Genomic DNA, 19,518 nt, shown 5'->3' with positions numbered 1-19,518 from the left:
AGACACACTATTAGAGAGGGTTGGGGTTCCTTACAATGCATCTGATATCCGACACACTATTAGAGAGGGTTGGGGATTCCTTACAATGCATCTGATCTCAGACACACTATTACAGAGGGTTGGGGTTCCTTACAATGCATCTGATCTCAGACGTGCTATTAGAGAGGGTTGGGGTTCCTTACAATGCATTTGATCACAGACGCGCTATTAGAGAGGGTTGGGGTTCCTTACAATGCATCTGATATCCGACACACTATTAGAGAGGGTTGGGGATTCCTTACAATGCATCTGATCTCAGACACACTATTAGAGAGGGTTGGGGATTCCTTACAATGCATCTGATCTCAGACGCGCTATTAGAGAGGTTTGGGGTTCCTTACAATGCATCTGATCTCAGACGTGCTATTAGAGAGGGTTGGGGTTCCTTACAATGCATCTGATCTCAGACGCACTATTAGAGAGGGTTGGGGTTCCTTACAATGCAGCTGATCTCAAACGTGCTATTAGAGAGGGTTTGGGTCCCAAAGAATTTTACAATATAATTATAGGTTCCTAACCACAAAAACAAAAATTGAAAACCACTCGTCTATAGACTTACAACTAAAGCCGTCAGCTCCTCAGGGCAAAGATTCTCTGCTCACAAATCCTTTTTACTGTATGTGTGTCTATATATATATCAGTATTTCCTTATGTTTAACTATGTTTGCAAGACAGATACAGTGTACAAGGTCAAAATAATATAATTATATAACAAATACATACAGAAAAATGGTAGAATCCTCAATATACAGCTTAGTGGCTTAAAACAACCCTCTTGTTATTATTTGTGCGTGCAGCAAACTGTACAGCAAACTGTCTCAATGGTGGAACCTGCTTCTATCCAGTAAAGTGCATCTGCCCAACAGGTTTTGAGGGAGACCAGTGCGAAACAAGTGAGTATCCACATTACTTAATGTTATTTGTTCACTTGACCAATTCGGAGATCAGGTGGCATGTGTCTGTGTAAGTTTTAAAGCATTGCTTTCTAGCCCCACAGTAACTTGAAGGCTTTTTTTCCCCCCACTAAGATCAAAAGAACTTTCAATTTTCTGAGGTTTGGCATCAAAGCGTTTCACACATGCCAGTGTAAGGGGCGGTGTTTGAAGCAGGGAGATGTGCACACATATTCTTGTCAGCTGTGCTGCCAGTAATCAATCTCACAAAAATGGTTCTCTCACTCAGCTGATATAAATATTGTGGTATTGATTGTTGGACGGTGTATTTCATTTCGCCTGTAAAAGGTAGATGCAAAACACAATCTTCCCTGTAAAAATTGCATGTCTAACAGGGATGGAATATATATATATATATATATATATATATATATATATATATATATATATATATAATCTGATGGCAGTTTCATTAAATAAGTCGTACAGTTAGCACACTTATTCCTGATCTAAAGGGAAAAGTTTCCTTGGTTGAAGTAGGAGTTGTGTCGGAATAATCAGCAGCATAGAATAATTATGCACAGTAAAAATTCAGGCTGCTGAAAGCAAGACGTCTCTTCCCTCCCAAAAATAAACAACGTACCTTCAATGTGTGTGGCACATGGCAACAAGTCTTCGTTCAAAGAAATGAAAATAAATGCATTCAAATACACACCAGTGTTTGGAGTGGAATTCCCCGTTTTCTTGGGGCAAGAATAGTTGATGTTTATTTGAATCATTTAATCATAATTTCTTTAAGATAAGACCTGTTGCCTCAGTAACTTAACAAATGACATGCAATGGAACATTAGAGTGAATATATTTGTGGGTTGCCTTTAGGTAAATGCCTTCAGCCATGCAGAAATGGGGGGAAATGCAGTGGTAAAAATAAATGCAAGTGCTCCAAGGGCTACCAAGGAGATCTCTGTTCCAAACGTAAGTATTACGGCTGCTCCTTCTTTGTTCAGATGAAAATATATCAAAGAAATATTACTGCATAACTAGTCAACTGCTACAAAATAAATACACACTGTATACTTTATTTTAATGGTTTAATTATATGGCATTACAAAAAGCACACATTTAGAGCTAGAAGTCTTTCAGAGTAAACGTATTCTTTATCTACTTTTTACAAGGCACCAGAACTACCTCCTGTTAAACTGGAAAAAAATGTCACTTTGTAAAATCCCTATTAAATGAATCCCCTCAAATACAAGCTCAGCAGCATTGTAATATATTTCAGCAGCATACTAAAGCTTGTAACATATTTTTTTTTATAAGTATCAAAATGAATCTGGTGCTGTTTAATGCAGAAATATGGAAGCTAAGTTTGCCCTTTTTTGCTTGCAGCTGTGTGTGAACCTACTTGTGGATCACATGGGACCTGCATTGAACCCAATAAATGCCAATGCAAAGAAGGATGGCATGGAAGATACTGTAACAAAAGTAAGTGAGAACAAAAGCTTTACAAATCTCAAATGGATCTAGTCCAAGGTTTATGCCTGCTTTAATCTATCTAAAACCATACAGACCTCAAAGTAATGTAATACTCCCCTGGATTAATTACTGTCTTTTGATTTCTTTGAGCCACACACAAGGATAACTTACTAACATGGCTACTGTACGAGCATATCTAAATCAGTGGTTTAGTTCCCACAGCTGAAAGCATTAGGAACTGCATTTTATAACATACTCTAAAGTTCATGTGGGAAAATTGATTTGTAGTTTCTTCACTAAAGGAACAGAGTTGGTTTGTAGAGTGTACAGTATACAGAATGGCTTTTAATGCTTTTAAACACATTGTGAGGAGATATTTCTCTTTCAGTAGGGATGTGGTTCAGTATCTGGCAGTGCCCATTAATATGAGCACCCCTGGCCTTTCCCTGTATGATGAATGAGAATATATGATATCCAGACTTGTGATATTAAAGGCTCTGTTCAACACACATTCCAAAACACCACCTCAGGTCTACTGTTGCTGATTCACAACCCTTGAACATTGTTCCATGTTTCTTAATCCTCTCCTTGGGGCACCTCAACCCAGGTCATGTTTTAGGAGCAACCAGCTAATTTAATTGCTTTAAATCTACCAGAACGCAACTAAAATGTGTTGGGTGCATGGGTAAAGTTTAGCCTTGTCTGGACTTATGTTAAGTACTGTACTGTAGCATGCATATGAATTTATACCAGTGACCAAAAGAGGTGGTGTGAGTAGGAGAATAGGAAAGACTGAAGGAGTGAAGAAAATGTGTAATTAAACTGAGAAAGGAACAGTCTCCAATAACGAGTGGCGTTAATTTGGATTACATTCTTTAATTCAGTGTGTTTACGGTAGAGAGTCACCAGACATTGTGAGTTGGCCCTTGGCATCAGATTGATCTTTCTTTCATTCTTTGCTTTGCCACCCCAATTAGAAAAGCATTTAAAGTCATTTAACATGGCTCCTCGATGTCCATCTCGGCAGATAACATCAATTGGGAAAAATTGATTTAAAAAAAACCCTGTAAAAATAGCAAATAAGGGGTGCAAACAAAACCAATAGTGAATAAAGTGTATAAGGATAATGGCTTACAGTATATAGTAGGTGAATATCTGGATGCGGGAATAAATCATATAGGAACCTACTGGATCCAAATCTGCATAGAATATAGGAACCTATTGGATCCAATCTGCATGGACTAGCAGAAATGGAGATTTGGATCCAGTAAGTTCCTATATGATTTATTCCAGTATCCAGATATTCACCTACTACAGTATATAGTGCAAGCCATTATTCTTATACACTTTATTCACTATTGTTTTTGTTTTGTTTGCACCCCTTATTTGCACGGGGACTGTTTCTTTGTGGGTGCTGCACCAATGCCTCACACTTATTTACTTATTTTCACATTCATTGTTTGTTATATATTAATTTGCGCTTAAGTTCACTCTCCTTAAAAAAAACTGTGCAACATTTATCAAAGGACAAAATGACATCGCTTTCAAAAAGGATTTTTGTATTTTATAAATCTGCTGGTGTTTTTATGCCCCGTTTTGCAGCCAGGAGACTTTGAGAAAAGCCCCCTCACTGTCTGACATTCATTTTCCAGTGTTATTGAGAACGCTAAGAGTGAGGGTCCTTTTACCTACATGAGATTGGCATGACAGGAGCTAGACCACCACAGGCGTTTGAACTGGCAGAGAAGTTTTGGTTCCCTGCCAATGCAAGCTTTTAATCTGATGATGCTGGCAGATAATGATAGGTACTATTATGGGATGTGACAGATCTTCAAAGAGGTCTAGGCTTATGTATTCATGCACGATACAGAACTGTTTACCAAATCTGTAAGTATGTTGAACAAACAGTGACATGGCATGAGAGTCATAATATACACATTGAAATAGCATAACAAGGTTTCTACTTTAGAAGAGCCCGAGAATCAATGTTGCCGTAGAAACTTCAAATGCTGGCATTTGTGTATATACTGTATGTCCCTTCAAACCTCCCTCCAAATAAATTTAGCAAGCGATGTCTGTGATGAAAAATGAATACACCTCAGGTACCCTGGGAGATATGCTAATGTCTATACAAAGTATATTTAAATGAGTCACACATCCTAAAATATATCCTTAAGCCCAATCCGTCTGAGGACCCTTGTGATGAAGGGGAAACTAGTGTCAGACCCAACAGGCTTAGAACCCACAATTTCTACTATTCAGTGCAGCAGCTCTAGCATTGAACTAAACCAGGTGTTGGAAAAAGGTGTTGTCACAGCATACTTTTGAGCTTTACTACTTACACCTGTAGCCCACCCCCTTAGCTTCCTTTAAAGCAGCAAAACACGTGAAATCTTATGTTTTTTAAAAATAAATAAATCAGTTCTGTAGTATTAGATAAGGGATTTTTCTATTCACCTCTTAATTACATTTTAATCAGTTTTAAAGCGTCCTTGATTTCTATAGCAGATTTTAGCCCACGTGCCAAGCAGTGGAAGATTGTTGCAACACCTTCCTGTTTGTAATAATTTGTTGCCAATGTTCCCAGCAATTTGAGCTGCAAACTGTAAAAAGAGATCATGTTACCATAGTAATATAAAAAGATACATTGTAGCTTCTGATTTACACTGACTGAGGGATAGGTTAGAACTGAAAGACGGCCATTAGGTTGGGCACACAATCAGGATTTTTACAGATTTATAACAGGAACACCAAACAATTTCCAGCTTAGGTAAGAATGTAGAATGATACATTGCCACATGCATTACATATAAAAAAGAACAAAAAAAGGAAGGGGGGGAAGTGGTAGTGTTGCTTTAAAAGCTGACCGTTCCCACTTTTTGCATGCAGTTCAATGTTCCTTGTGCATTAAAATAAGCACATCTGAGACAGTGGAGTTTCCCAGCATCTTGTTCAGTTCAAAGCTAGAGCTGCTGCCCTGAATAGCAGAGGTTGCGGGCTCTGATCTTGTTGGGTCTGACACTAGTACCCCTCTCATCATAAGGGCCCTTAGACTGATTGGTCTTAAGGATATATTTTAGGATGTGTGACTCATTTACAGGGCATGACAAATGACCCAAAAAGCTACTCGCCCTCTGTCCCCGCCCCCAACCTTAAAAAAATGGAATAAATTCCTAATAAGACTAATAACATTCATTTTTGATAATATAGTTTATTTATTGTAATACTTTTCTAATTTAGTGTATACTTCATGATTCTTCACTGTCAAAGCAAGTTATGCTTGGGAACTGTAATAGATATCAGATCCTGCCAAAACTGAGTTGTTTCATTTGTACCACTAATTGGGGTTACTATCTGATCCCTGGTTAAAGCAAAGGATTCAGCCTGCAATGATTTAAAGATCACGATGCCTTTGAAGGACCAAAAGAGCACAGAATCTACACAGATACCATTTATATTAGGAGGAAAGCCTCAATATTGAACTGAACACTAGATGAGGCTGCACAGCATTTTTTCCTGACACAAAACAATCTGCAGAGCATCACCGAGTATAATGCATCAGAAGTAATATACAGAGACACAGCTCTCAATCTATCGATGCCCGTATGTGTGGAAAGTCTAAGGGTGATCCAAATAGTAAAGAGGATTCCTACTTCACCGTAGCAGCTATTGCACCGGAAAAAGCAGGTACCTGTTTAGCCTTATTTGGCAGGCAGCAGTATAAACAGGAGACTTGCCAGCCTAACCCTATTATAGAAAAACAAAAAGAACGATTCCTGCGCTCCTACCAATTAGGCTAAAATAAAATAGTAATCTCATGAATAAGGGTTATTTAGTTAAACCCTTTGGCCAAAGCATTATAACCCCGTAGCCAAAGTCAAGGCATAACCGAATGCAGGTATCTGCACTGATCGGTTATGCCTTGACGTTGGCGCTGATCTGATACTCTCTTTCTATATGTTGGGACCATCTTTTTACCAGCATCAAACTTCTATAGGGAGGAGTGCAGTAATATGTACAGTCTAACCCTATTATACCAGCCTACCACTGCAGCATTGCTTGAGTCCCAATAATATAGGAGAAACCAATGGCAGTTAAATAAGGGAGAGTGATAAAACTGACTGCCGGGTAAACAGACACTGCAGTATATTCACCAATTGAAGTCTATGGGGAATCCGATAAGTGACGTTTCTGCTACTGGCGTCAATAGATGTAAAACGGACCTTGAAGTCTAGGGGTTGATCCAAGATACAGTATGTAAGGGTGGTCTTATTGAACTATATGGTACATCTGAAATATTACATCAGAAATATGCACAGGGTGACCTAACAGAATTGAGCCCATACAGGTCTACGTGGGCACTTCATATCTGCAGGGAGTTTGCGGATAAGACAGGTGCTACAAGTTATTGAGATACATTTAGTAAATCCTCTGCTACATTTGTAACAAGAAGGATGCAGCAGTGCCAGAGTCGTATTGATTTGGACTTAATTCACCAATTATATTTAAGGGACACATACACTTACAGTACCAACACAGACACAGACACACACACACACACTGCTAGTTGTAGCTTAACAACGGGAAGCTTGAGTGATTTTCAGAACCCAGAAGTATGTTTGTAAATTTGAGTTAATGGAGCTTATGGAAACCTCAAGTTTAGTCTATGTATTTCCGGTTTGCCTTTTGTTCTGAGCACAGTATGGGGTATGAAGAGCAGCATTTGTATAGTATAACGATTCACAACATATGCACATAGATGCTCAACGTGTGAATTCCTGGAAGCACCTGACCCCACCCGCTTCTGCTGAGCCCGCCACAGCGGGGCCCTAGAGGGCCCATGTCCCCCCTGAGGCCCCCTGCTCTGGCAGCGACTTCTGTACTTCCTCCCCAAAAAACGGGAAGAAAAGAAAAAGGCTACCCTGGTACAGCCACCCTCTGTTGTTGCCGTCTCCACCTAAACTGTGACGACTCAGGAGATTCCCTGTACCTCTCTCCCATCTCCTGTGACTCCCCCTGCCCTTCTCCCATTGCCGCAGCGCGTTCCCCGTAGGTCCCGTGTACCCACACACCCCTGTGCCCCGGCTCTAACCCTCCCCGCTCCCTTGCTCCTGCGGTCACGGCATTACCTGTTCCTGTAGCGCCACCTGACCCGTTGCCTCCTCCTGGTGCGGTGCCCACGGCGCGGCGCTCTGCACGCCTGGTGACGCGTCTGGTGCGTGCACTCCCCCAATCCTCGGAGGGCACGCGCACACGCTCTGCCCCGGCACTCCCTGACTCACCTGTCTCCTCCGATATCTGCTGTATGCCATCGCGCAGTCTAACGTCGCGCGCATGTTCCCCTTCGTTGAACTCCGTCCGCCCCCTGCGGTCTTCCCTTGCTCCATGCGATCCCTTGCTGGGTTGCAACCAGTGCACGAGCACTCCCACCTTACAGAGGGCACACGCACAGGTTCCTCTTGTCCTGTTTCCCAGGTCTCCGACCTCCCAATCCCTTCAGGCCTTTCCCCTGTCCGCCCCTTCTGTCTCCTCCTCTTCTCTTCCTGTCCTATCATTGTCTTCTCCCACTTCTCACTCTACTCCTCCCCTCTCTCCCATTGGTAACTCCTCCTTTATAATCCCTGTCTGTCCACTTCTTCCCCGCTCTGCATAGTTCCTGTTTCCCTGTGTGTACCTGACCTATGCTTTGCTCTCTCCGTGTACTCCCTGTATCCTGCTCCTGTGATTTATTGGATCTCCCTGGTTTTGACCCCTGCTCGTCCTGGACTACTCTGCTGTCTGGTATCCCTGTGAACACTGCTACTCCTTCTACTACGTTAACCTCTGGACTCCTGGATCTGGCACACGGACACGACTATTCTCTCGGACAATCCCCAGCGTTGCAAGTATATGCTAACAGCTCTTTCTACAGGCCCAGCAACGCTATACCACACTCCGGGCTTGCTCCCACTGCTGTGGGTGTGTGGTATCATACCGTTCCCACCTCGGTATTGGGGTCTAGCCAGGTCTGCGGGCATGCAGGCGTGACATAAACACACCCTACCCTCAATATAAGCAGGGTGCGGGAGAACTGGAGTAAAACTCCCACTGGGTAGACAGTAGCACCCTCTCCTGGGGAATCGCCCCCCGGAATAGGAAGTTTAAAACCCATAGAAGGGTGGTTAGGGACGAGGAGGGTGAACATTACTATGTTCACCCTCTAAGGCCGAGTCCATAGAAGGACAAGCCGTGCTGAGGCGTGCGGACGCTCCGCGCTGAGCCCCTGCATCCTCAATGAGGATGCCTTGAGAGGGGGCTCACGCGAGCGTCCGCAGGCGTGCTGACGAGATGGAGGTTTCAGCCGAGCGCCAAGCTGTTTTTCAGCGCGCTGTCGGCTGAAAACCTCCAATCCCAGCACAGCAGTGTCGACGTCACGGCGCCGTGACGTCGACGCCGTGACGTCGACATCAGTGCGTCGCGGGCGATTGGCCCAGCAACGTCACTGCCCCGCCTCCAACCACCTCCCCCCATGCTCCGATCGCGCCCGCTGGCTCGCCTGTATGGGCATGAAATCGCCCAGATTTCAGCAGGCGAGCCTCAGCGTCAGCGCGGTCCGGATCGCCTCACCCCTCTATGGCCCGGGCCTAAGACTCCTAAGCGGAGCAAGGCATCTGTTCTGCACAGTCTTGTCCGCCCACTGATTAAGATCAGCCAACCTGGGCCAGACTCCATTCCAGATCCTCGTAAGGTCAGGGGATCTGGCTGTAGTGGGAGGGGAAAGGGAGGTACCCCAGGTGTCAGGGATGGGGGACCAGAGTGCTATACAGCTTGAGGCCCTGGACATGGATGTTGATGTGCCCTCCAGTACCCCTCTCAACTGTAAAATAGTCCCAGGGGACTTGCCATTCGTACCAAAGGCAGCTCTCCCTGGGGACTGGGGGGTCAGTCAAGATCCCCCTCTGGCTGTACTACCTATAAATGGCACACCTAGGGCAATGCCCCAGCTCGTGTCACCAGCAGAGCGGTATGAAATAAGGCTGACCCCCATGGATGACTCTGGGAGTGGGATTTAGGGGGTTGTTGGAGGCATGGGGGATGGAGCAGGGGAAACGTATATGAGGGGGGGGGTGTTGTGGCGAGCTCCCCAAATTATATCGGTGAAACTTCTGAGGTGGGCCCTCTCTGGGGAGAGTCTCAGTTGGGCTCTCTGCTGGAGGCTTCTGCTGGGCTGGACCTTCCCCATGGATGCTCGCTGAGGAGAACCCTCCCTAGAGTGTTGCAGCCCCTGCAATATCCCATCTGCCCAGATGGCGGTGGAAGAAGCGGTGAAGGCACTGCGTGCCTCTGTAGCACCCAAAGTCACTCGGGGCCCTCCACCCAACTACCACCGGCTACCCCTGAATATTCTATCTCAAGGTCACAAGTGGAGTGTATGATGGAGCCCCTCTGAAAACTCCAAAGGGGGACCCATCATAATCGTCAATGTGTTGCTGTCATGCACTCAGGGTGTATGCTGACAAAGAGTCTGACCTCATGTGTAGTTCTATCGTGGAGGGAGATCTGTAAGTGGGGTCTGGTGCCTAGCACTTGGATGGGGGCCAAGAGGTAAGGAAAATTGACTTCTTACCTCATATGTTAGTCCCCCCCAAAGAGGATAGTGCAATCAAGGCAAACAGAGCTGCAGCTGCTGTGCCGGTAGTTGCGGCTGTGTATACAGCATCTGTGTCAGCTGTATGGACTCCCACGCTCCCTCCGTCATGTGCTTCCTGGATCTCAGGCAAAGATAGACAAAAAAGAAAGAACATCCAGAGCAGCAACTAAACGGCAGAATCCAAGATAAGCAGCACTTATCACACAGTTCAAAAAAGGGCTTTATTTTGACAAACAGCAATCTCCATGGACACCTCCTACATGTTTCACGCCTGCTAGGCGCTTTCTCAAGGAGTCCTTGAGGTTCTCTGAGGTTCCTGCAAGAAACCCATACCACTCATAACACAAATGTTTAAGCCTGCTGGCATCTGGAGTGGCAAGGAAGGGTCTTCTTCAGCCACCACATGCTGTCATCTTGTGGGGCGGTGACCCTGTTCTCAGAGACCTTTCAACCAGAGCTACTGTTTGCTGGTTTTCCAGGCTGTCTATTTCATGTCAGGGTTCGGCACAAGGACTGCACATTCAATTTCTTGAATGTGTATGCTCCTGCCATCGGACCCTTGAAAATGCAGTTCTTCGCCAGACTGTCTGAATACCTGGAGACAGTCGACGCAGACAAGTGCATGGTGCTCAGGGGTGATTTCAACTGCACCCTCAAGACTCTGGACCGGAATAGTACAACTCTACACTGCATCGACACTGCGGGAGATTATTCATTATTCATTACACATGGAAACTGTGTTGGCAGATACAATAGATTTGTTCAAAAAAAGGTTGGACATCTTTTTAGAAAGGAAATGTATACAAATAACCAAATAATTACCAAATAATTAAACATGGGTAGGATGTTGATCCAGAGAGTAATCCGATTGCCAATTCTTGAAGTCAGGAATTAATTTATTTTTCCCCTTATCATTGGATGATATGTCACTGGGGTTTTTTGTTTGCCTTCCTCTGGATCATAAGTAAGTATAGATATAGGATAAAGTATATGTTGTCTAAATTTAGCATAGGTTGAACTTAATGGACGCATGTCTTTGTTCAACTTTATCTACTATGTAACTATGTAACATCCCGGGGCATCTACTGAGTTCACCTGCATTAGGGTGTGGGGTGAACAGATGTCCTGGTTCCGGATAGACAGGTGGTATTTATCCAGCCACAGCCTGTCGCGAGCCCTGTCCAGTGCCATTAGGCTGGCGCCGTTCTCAGATCACATTTGTGCATCGATGATGGTGGCGCTGCTACCAGCAGTGCCCTAGGATGCCTATTGGCACTTCAACAATACATTGTTGGAGGACAAAGGGTTCGCATTGTCGATCTAGGATATTTGGACGGGCTGGAGAGGTTGCCTGTGCCTCGTGTGTCAGGAGAAAGCCAAAGGTGCTAGCAGATGCTGTGATCTAGGCCCTTAGGGGGAAAGTGCTTGATCTTGAAAGGCAGCTGTCTGCGTCAGGGGACCAATACCTGCAGAGTGCATACGTAGTGAGGAAGTGCGCTCCCCGAGACATGGAAGATCAGCAAGCTCAGGGGGCTTACGTGCGTTCCTGCCTTCCGTTCCTTCGGGAGATGGGTCGTGGCTTGTGCCTCTTCTACGTGCTGGAAAGAAAGAGGGGAAACCATCACATGCTTACTGGAAGAGAATGGTTTCCCTCTGAAGGACCCAGAGAACATCCGGGACAGAGCCCGTAGGTGCTACAGAGACTTATTCTCTCCGGAGTCCACCAAGCTGAATGAATGCAGGGTCTTATGGGAGGGGCTTCCCACAGTCAGCGAGGGTGGAAGGGAGCGGCTTGAGTTACTATTGACTCTGGCTGAGCTCCCTGAATCCGTCCATCTCATGTCCCGCGGAAAAGCACCGGAGCTAGATGGGCTGACTGTGGAGTTCTTCCAGTGTTTCTGGGAGATGCTGGGACCTGATTTCACTGAGGTCCTGACAAAAGCCCTCGAGACCGGTAAGATGCCCCTTTCGTGTCCGTGGGCAGTACTGTCTCTGCTGGCGAAGGGGGATCTCTACGAAATATTTAACTGGTGACTGGTCCCGTTGCTCAGCACGGACGATAAGATCATAGGCTCAAGTCCATGCTGACAGAAGTGATTCACCCCGACCAGTTCTATTCTGTCCCGAACCGGACCATTCATGATAATATCTCTCTGGTCCGGGACTTGCTGCACTATGCATAGAGGTCTGGTCTGTCACTCGCCTTCCTGTCCTTAGATCATTAGAACATGTTTGACAGGGTGTACCTTATACAGACAGTGCAGGTTTTCGGCTTTGCCTTCTCTAGATGCTATGCGGCTCTGCAGAGTGTCTGTGAAGATCAATTGGTCCCTGACATCCTTTGGCGTTTGGTCTGGGAGTACATCAAGGATGCCCTCTATCCGGGCAACTATACGCATTGGCCATCAATCCCTTCCTTTGTCTACTGAGTAAGAGACTCACTGGGCTGGGGCTGCCAGAGTCTGACATGCGGGTAGTCCTGTCATCCTATGCTGATGATGTGCTCCTCGTGGCCCAGGATCTGGTTGATCTGGAGCAGGCACAAGCATGCCAGGTGGTCTATACAGCGGCCTCTTCAGCTTGGATCAACTGGTCCAAGTGCTCCGGCCTTTTGGGAGGTCCCTTACAGGTAGACTCCTTGCCCCCCACATTTTATAATATCTCATGGGGGATCGATGCTCTCAAGTATCTAGAAGTCTACCTGTCTGTTGCAGGGAACCCAGCCCCAGAAAACTTCAGTGATCTTGAAGAATGAGTCATCGTTCATCTGGAGTCAAGAGTGTATCTGTCAAAAATTCTTTCCCTCAGGGGAAGGACTCTGGTGGTCAGCCAGCTGGTCGCCAGTCAGCTGGGTCCCACTCCTGAATTCATCAGCAAGATCCAGAGGTAGTTGCTGGATTTTCTCTGGATGGGGAAGCATTGGGTTTCTGCGGGTGTTGCATGCCTCCCTCTGGGAGAGGGCAGACCGGGAGTAGTGTGCGTCTGCTTCCAGATACACACTTTCCACCTCCAATACCGTCAGAGATACCTATTCGCTGCTCCCCAGAGTGGTGCCAGCTGGTGACTGCGCGATATGGTATATGACCGGCAACTGTTTATAATCAAGCCTGAGGAGTTAGGTAGAGACCGTTCGGGACCGCCAGCATAGTAACAGGACCTATGAAGGGCCTGGAGCCTGGTCTTTATGACCTGGAAAGGAAAGGCGTTGGTGGGGATTGATTTCCTTGCCAAGCCCCTGCTGTTTAATCTGGAAGATTGGGCTCAGATGTTGGAGTCACCCTATATCTGCTGCCGACTAATCCTGGCCCGAGTGACCAGAGTCTGTGATCTCCTGGACTACGAGCAACTGGGTAGAGGCAGAGGTGCTCGCACACCGTATGGGTCTGTCTGCTGCCCGCATCTCTCACCATCTGATCCAGGAGTTTAAAGATGCCATTTATCTAGACTCACTCACCTTCATTGAGGGGGTATTGCAGATCAGAGAATCATGCCCACCTTTCACCCCCAGGTCTCTGGATCTTTGCGTGGGACCAAATTCACAGCAACCCCCTCAGGCTCTAGTCATCCCCAACCTCAGCAGGTTGGAAGACATGTCCCCGGCATCTTTATGTAGCATACTGAGGAAAGGGCTGTACTCTCTCGTGCTCCATATAATGCACTACTTCACCCTCCCCGATACCATCTGGAGGAAGGTGCTTCCAGTAATTAAGGGTGAGAGGCCTCAGTGGAGGGAACTCTATTCAGAGATGGTTCCCCGCCCCACTGGGGATCTGAGTTGGAGAATCCTCCACGGTGCACTAAGCATGGGAGAGTACTTGGCCCACTTCATGGACTCCCCTGCCACCTGCCCCTTTTGAGGCAAAAGGGAGTCCATGTACCAAATTCATTGTAGCTATGCCAGACTGCAGCTTCTGTTGTGGAGCCTTCTTCTGCAGTTCTGGCTGCCCTTTTCCCCTCAGCTGTTTATTTTTGGGTGCCCAGTATCCGGGGACAATAAACCTAGAGATTTCCTCACCAACCTGGTCCTGGCATTGACTAATCTAGCCATTTATAAGACCAGGAAGCTGTGTTTGGAAGGGGCAGTCCCAATAAACATTGTTGCCATGTTCCTTGCGCTGGTGCGCTCCCGTATCCAGACAGTCCGCTAGGATGGTCTCAGAGTTTGCCTCCCAGTGGGTGACAGGAGGGGTGCTCTGCCCCTTTGGATTCTTTTTCACTCACCATCATTATATAGTGCACTTTTATTTTTATGTAACAGTGCACTGATAATTGTTTTTTGTTTGTAAAATTGCAAATTTACGGCTAAGAGCTCCATATGCACTACTTTGAAGGAGAATGCATATAAAGTACTGATGAGGTGGTACCTCACCCCATTAAAATTATCAAGGTTTGTCACAGGATACTCCCCGCTGTGTCCAAAACAGTGCGGAGAATCGGCGGACCTGTTGCACATGCTGTGGTCTTGCCCTCGGATCTCACACCTGTGGGAAGAGATTAGACATTGGATCCAGAGGATTTTTGACCTCACAATTCCCCCTGATCCGTGGCTGTTCCTATTGAGCAGACCATGGAAGGGCCTTTCAAAATCAGGCAATAAACTAGTTGCACATTTTGCAACAGCAACGAGGTGCGAGATCGCAGCTATGTGGAAACAGCCAGAGATCCCAAATATCCTTAAAATTCGGAATCGATTATGGTACATATGCCAGATGGAAAAATTGACGAGTCTGGTCAATGACACTGGCGAAAAATATCTAAAAGTCTGGACGCCTTGGCTGGAACAGACAGATATCCCGGGGGTTGAGGTAGCCACGATATGGCATTGATAATCCCAAATGCATTCTCATACAAAGAAAGCGGACCGGATTACGAGACCTAGTTGAGGGCATATTTTATGAACACTTTGGGAGGACCAAGAGGTCGGCAAACAAATTGTGCATAGCAAATCAACCAGCCACTTATGGGAAAGAGGCAGTGCAGAGTGCCCGCGCCCCCCCCCTCTCCTCCTCCCACCCCCCCCCCCCCCCTAATTTTAATTTTTTGTTCCCCTAAATTTAAATTACCTAAATATCCCAGCTGGTATTAGGGACATTATGTTTACACGTGAGCACTTGTTGCACCAGTGGGAGAGTCTAACAGTATCGCACATGACTGTAATACTGTGAATGTTCATGTCATTTGTATTGCAATGCTATTTATAATGAAAATTTTCCAATATACTTGAAATTATAAAAAAAAAAAAAATTGCAAATTTAAATACAGTTTATTTTTGCAATGGTCTATATTTTTTCAGTAGTTTGTTAAACGTATTTTCTTTGACTGAGCCCTCAAAAAAATGTCCCCAGTTCTATTAGGTAATTGTTTATGGAACTGCATCTCATATTCACCTCAGTAAACAGGGCACTGTGTGACATTTAGCTATGCTCTAAATTAATGTACAATTGTTGATGAATTAGCAGAACTAGTCCTGGAAGGCAAATATAATATGGTTAATTCATCTTCCTTGATAAGACTAGCACAGTCTAATTATAGGAGTTACAACGTTTACTTACAGCTCTGAGCTGTAAAGTCAACAACGATGTTCCAAATGGTCTATTCCCTCATACAACAAAGTGTTAACTTAATGTGCAATGAAGTTGGAAAGGATCTGTGAATATAATTGCTCAATGAATTGCTAATTTGGCAAAATTATATTCTACTTTTATTTTATCTCTCCACCATTGTGGTCCAGAAAAAGCTATTTGGAAAAAGTTTTGAACTGCAATGTAATAAATGTACATGTATACAAATGTATTTTACCATTCATATATTCTTTCATATGCTAAATATGCAATATGCAATATGTATATATTAAAAGTATAGGCACACCAAAACTTATCAAAACATTTATTTTATTGGCTCAACGTTTCGGCTACTTTCTGGAGCCTTTATCTAGAGCTCTTTATAATTTTTTTGCAAATTTTTGATGTGCCTATCCCTTTGTTCTTTTTATACAGTGCCTTATAGGTACCCCGATAGCACCCTTTACAGAAGTCTGGTATTGTCCAGTGTTTGCCCCAATCCCTTCACACTGGTGTATTTGTGTGTATGTATGTATACATACATATACACATAGATATTTATACTGTAGATTTATAGGTGTCGGGTGGTGAGCACACACAAACAAACCGAAAAGTGCCTGGGTGCATGGTGAGTGAAACGTACAAAGCACCAAAGCACAAAAAGACCAGCACAAATAATTCTTGCCAGACATAGAAAAAAGTTGATTTGACAATCAACGTTTCAATACTTCTCAGATTAAGAGGTGCATTCACTGCAGTGTAATTTAGGGGTCATTAAATCTCCTGCTGCAAATGTAAAACTAAAATACAACACCAGATTGGGGCTTTTTTTCATCAGCATTGCACGAGTTTTACAGTGGGAATGCCTTGATAAAGTATGCCCTAAGTGTAAAAGGTGAGACTCATTATTGTTTTCCAGGCCATAAATACTTGTATTCATTTCCTGAGGTTAGAGGACTATACTCTGTAACATGACCATAATTAGTTTAAGATCCATTAAAATGTCCATGATCACTTTGGCCGCCATGTAGATATGCTGACCGTTGTAGAATTGAATTTCCAATATGTTTAAAAAAAAAGGTTGAGAAGGATTTTGTAAAGTGTGAATAATGACAGAAAGTCTGTTTTGGTAATTTCGTTTCTCTTGAACTGTGGATAATTTTTCAGGGTATGGAGCCAACCTGATGAATGCCTTGAGGCCAGCAGGCACCAAAAACAGACAGCACACGCCTTCACCTAAAAGGACTGAAGACAGGCATGTTCCACCCGAATCCAATTATATCTGGTGAACCCGCACATCTGAAACCTTTTACATTACATAAAGTTCACAGCCTTCATTAACCTTTCATGTGTTGGATGTTAAAGTGCTGTTCATTACAGTTTAAGATTACAGGCATGAATCTTATTAGCTTCATTATAAACCACTGAGATGATATTTACTATTTCTTTTAAGTTCTATAAATATGTGTTTAGTATAATTAAATAGGTTTCTTCTTTCAGTGGTCCTCAGAACTTTTGTAACATATTTCAGTTGTACACCCCCTTTTCAGCACTCTTCATTTTGTTTAATAACAACTGTCCGACATGAAACATTTCAAAGTAAAGTTCAGAGGCAGTGACAAGTCTCCAGCACGGTGTAGATTTTAACATCAGAGATTGCAGGCCGTTGACGGACAGAGTGGTGTTTATTATTTCTTTGCTCTGTGTCATTTTTTTTCTTAAACATATCATTTCATAATTTAAAAATTTGAGCTCATTACATTTCGTAATACCTTGCAATGCTGGAGAGGCCTGCAATGTATCAGTCTGCAATATATTGCGGCCCAGTTCCGCATGGTAGGATCTCATTGTGCTCTCGCAGAATTAGAAATAAGAGCATCTCTTGGTAGTAAGTGGCATTGAATAAAATAGTATATTGTAAACTGCAGAACTATAATGTATGGACATTTTATATTCGCTTCAAAGCAATATGATATATTGTCATCACAATGAACTTTTCTATATTATTGTGCATAAAATAAAAGTGCCACTTAGATTGTATGTGTTACAATTGTGTCTTTATTGGGGATCCTTATATCTTGGGGATGTAATATTATTTTGCTTCTTTTCCTTTTTTTTTTAACTCTGCATTATGGTCTCCATCCTATTTTTTTCTAAAATCATTTTTATTAATTCCGTATCGAATTAAATTAAAACTTAACATGGATTCTGTCATCCCATACGGTACCCTGAACACAAATACTGAGAACATATGGCTCATTGGTTTCTATGTGAAAAAGACTTTTTATGACATCCAGATACTGAGTGTTCACCAGGAAAGTTAGCAGGAATGCAAATATGGGAATTAGTTTGGATATTGCTAACATTTAAGAAGGTACGATTTTGCAGAAGAGGTTGTAACTAGATTGTATAAGACGGAGCATGATTGTAAGTGCTGGTGGTAAGTAATATTAGTGGACCACCTTTTATTATAGGAGTGACGGAAATAAACAGAACCCCTTAATAATAACATGTATTTGGTGTTGGTGAACTGAGCTCTATTGAAGAAAGTGACACAATCGCCAGACCATGTGATCAGTTTTTAGAAATGAAAGAATTTGTTTTTGGACTTAAAAGCAATTCTCTACGATATCCTGCAAAGATGAAAAAAGAGGTCATCAATGATATCAATACCCACCTGTGATTTTTGCACTTGTAACTCTTCTTTATTGTTCCCAGGTGTGTGTGAACAGAAATGAGCCTTGTTCAGAAGACAATTGAGATCAAATGTCATTTTAGCATACGTTTCTCTAATTTAGCATTATTTCTTAATATTTAGTTTCTTTATGTACACTATTTTCGGAAGTATTACTTTATAGAAATATTTACCATAATATTAGTAAATAAGGTAAACATCTTACAGTATGTGTTGCGAAAAACCTCACAACTCAAACAAATAAATGACAAAGTGTCAGGTGGCACCTGAATGGCCCATAAAATCCTCAGTATGTATATCATGGTGATCTCTGGTGGCACCTATATTATGAACACAAACAAACAAGAAAGGACAACAACGATGCATCCTTGTGCCGGTTGTGTGTTTTGACAGATGAACCCAAAGTTCCTCTTCACTTTCTCTTTTTTTTTTAATTTCGCTTGAAGAATAGAAGATAAAAAAACAAAGACTCATTGCCGTTGAGGATGAAACCCGGCGAGAGATTTTTGTAGGCTAAGATATGGTACAGAAGTTGGTGAGTGGTATTACATGGGGTTGGGCTGCTGCTCCCATTACAAAACAGGAGTATGTTGGTGCCACATAAGTAATGGGAGGCGTGAGGTGGAGGCTTGTAGGAAGATCAGGCAACGTTTGTCCATCTAACCATAAAAGTGGGGATATAATTGCACTTTTTCCTCAAAAATATACACACTTCTATGGATATCACACATGCATAAATGGGCTTATATTTAATACTGTTTTCCTAATTCGTTTCCAACAATAATGCAAAGACTTAAAAATTATATATTTTGTATTATTTTCGCCACTTTTTGGTGTTAAAAAAAAGCAAATAGTAATAAGTAGGGCACCTGGATATTTGTCAACTTTCATTGTATTTCTGTCAACAGTCTCATAGGGACCTATTCACTAAACTTCGATAAGTGACTTAACGCTTGTTAAGTGTACTTTTCAAACTATTTTGCAGGTATACGGTAGCTATTCACAAAGCTTCAATAACATAGCAATATAGCTTGAAAACGGCTTTTTAAATAGCCGTAGCACTCTTGCTATTACAACCCTTGCGGTAGCTGAAAAAATGCCCAAACTCACATTTTTTGCCAGCAACTGCTATTTTTTCGGTTTTGGTGGATGAGCCATGTGATTCCATCAAGTTTGGTAGAGAAGTTATTCTCTGCCAAACCTAATGCCTGGACACATGGTACA

The 19,518-nt window shown here is 43.5% G+C and overlaps 1 protein-coding gene across 2 annotated transcripts in view; it reads left to right on the top strand.

Moving 5' to 3' along the window:
- Positions 1 to 17,621, top strand: part of WIF1 (Wnt inhibitory factor 1) — a 91,291-nt gene extending 73,670 nt beyond the window's left edge. For both annotated transcript variants that reach the window (XM_075598947.1, XM_075598946.1), the window contains 4 exons: positions 837 to 932; positions 1,812 to 1,907; positions 2,322 to 2,417; positions 16,767 to 17,621. In XM_075598947.1, the coding sequence (XP_075455062.1) occupies positions 837 to 932; positions 1,812 to 1,907; positions 2,322 to 2,417; positions 16,767 to 16,888 (410 nt within the window). In that variant the 3' untranslated portion in view covers positions 16,889 to 17,621. The remainder of the gene's footprint in view (positions 1 to 836; positions 933 to 1,811; positions 1,908 to 2,321; positions 2,418 to 16,766) is intronic.
- Positions 17,622 to 19,518: the final 1,897 nt, after the last annotated feature.

This window comes from Ascaphus truei, chromosome 5 (assembly GCF_040206685.1).
Source record: "Ascaphus truei isolate aAscTru1 chromosome 5, aAscTru1.hap1, whole genome shotgun sequence".
NCBI classification, from domain to species: domain Eukaryota; kingdom Metazoa; phylum Chordata; class Amphibia; order Anura; family Ascaphidae; genus Ascaphus; species Ascaphus truei.
Note: the sequence above shows the minus strand (reverse complement) of the source record. Positions and strands in the feature narration are given on the sequence as shown.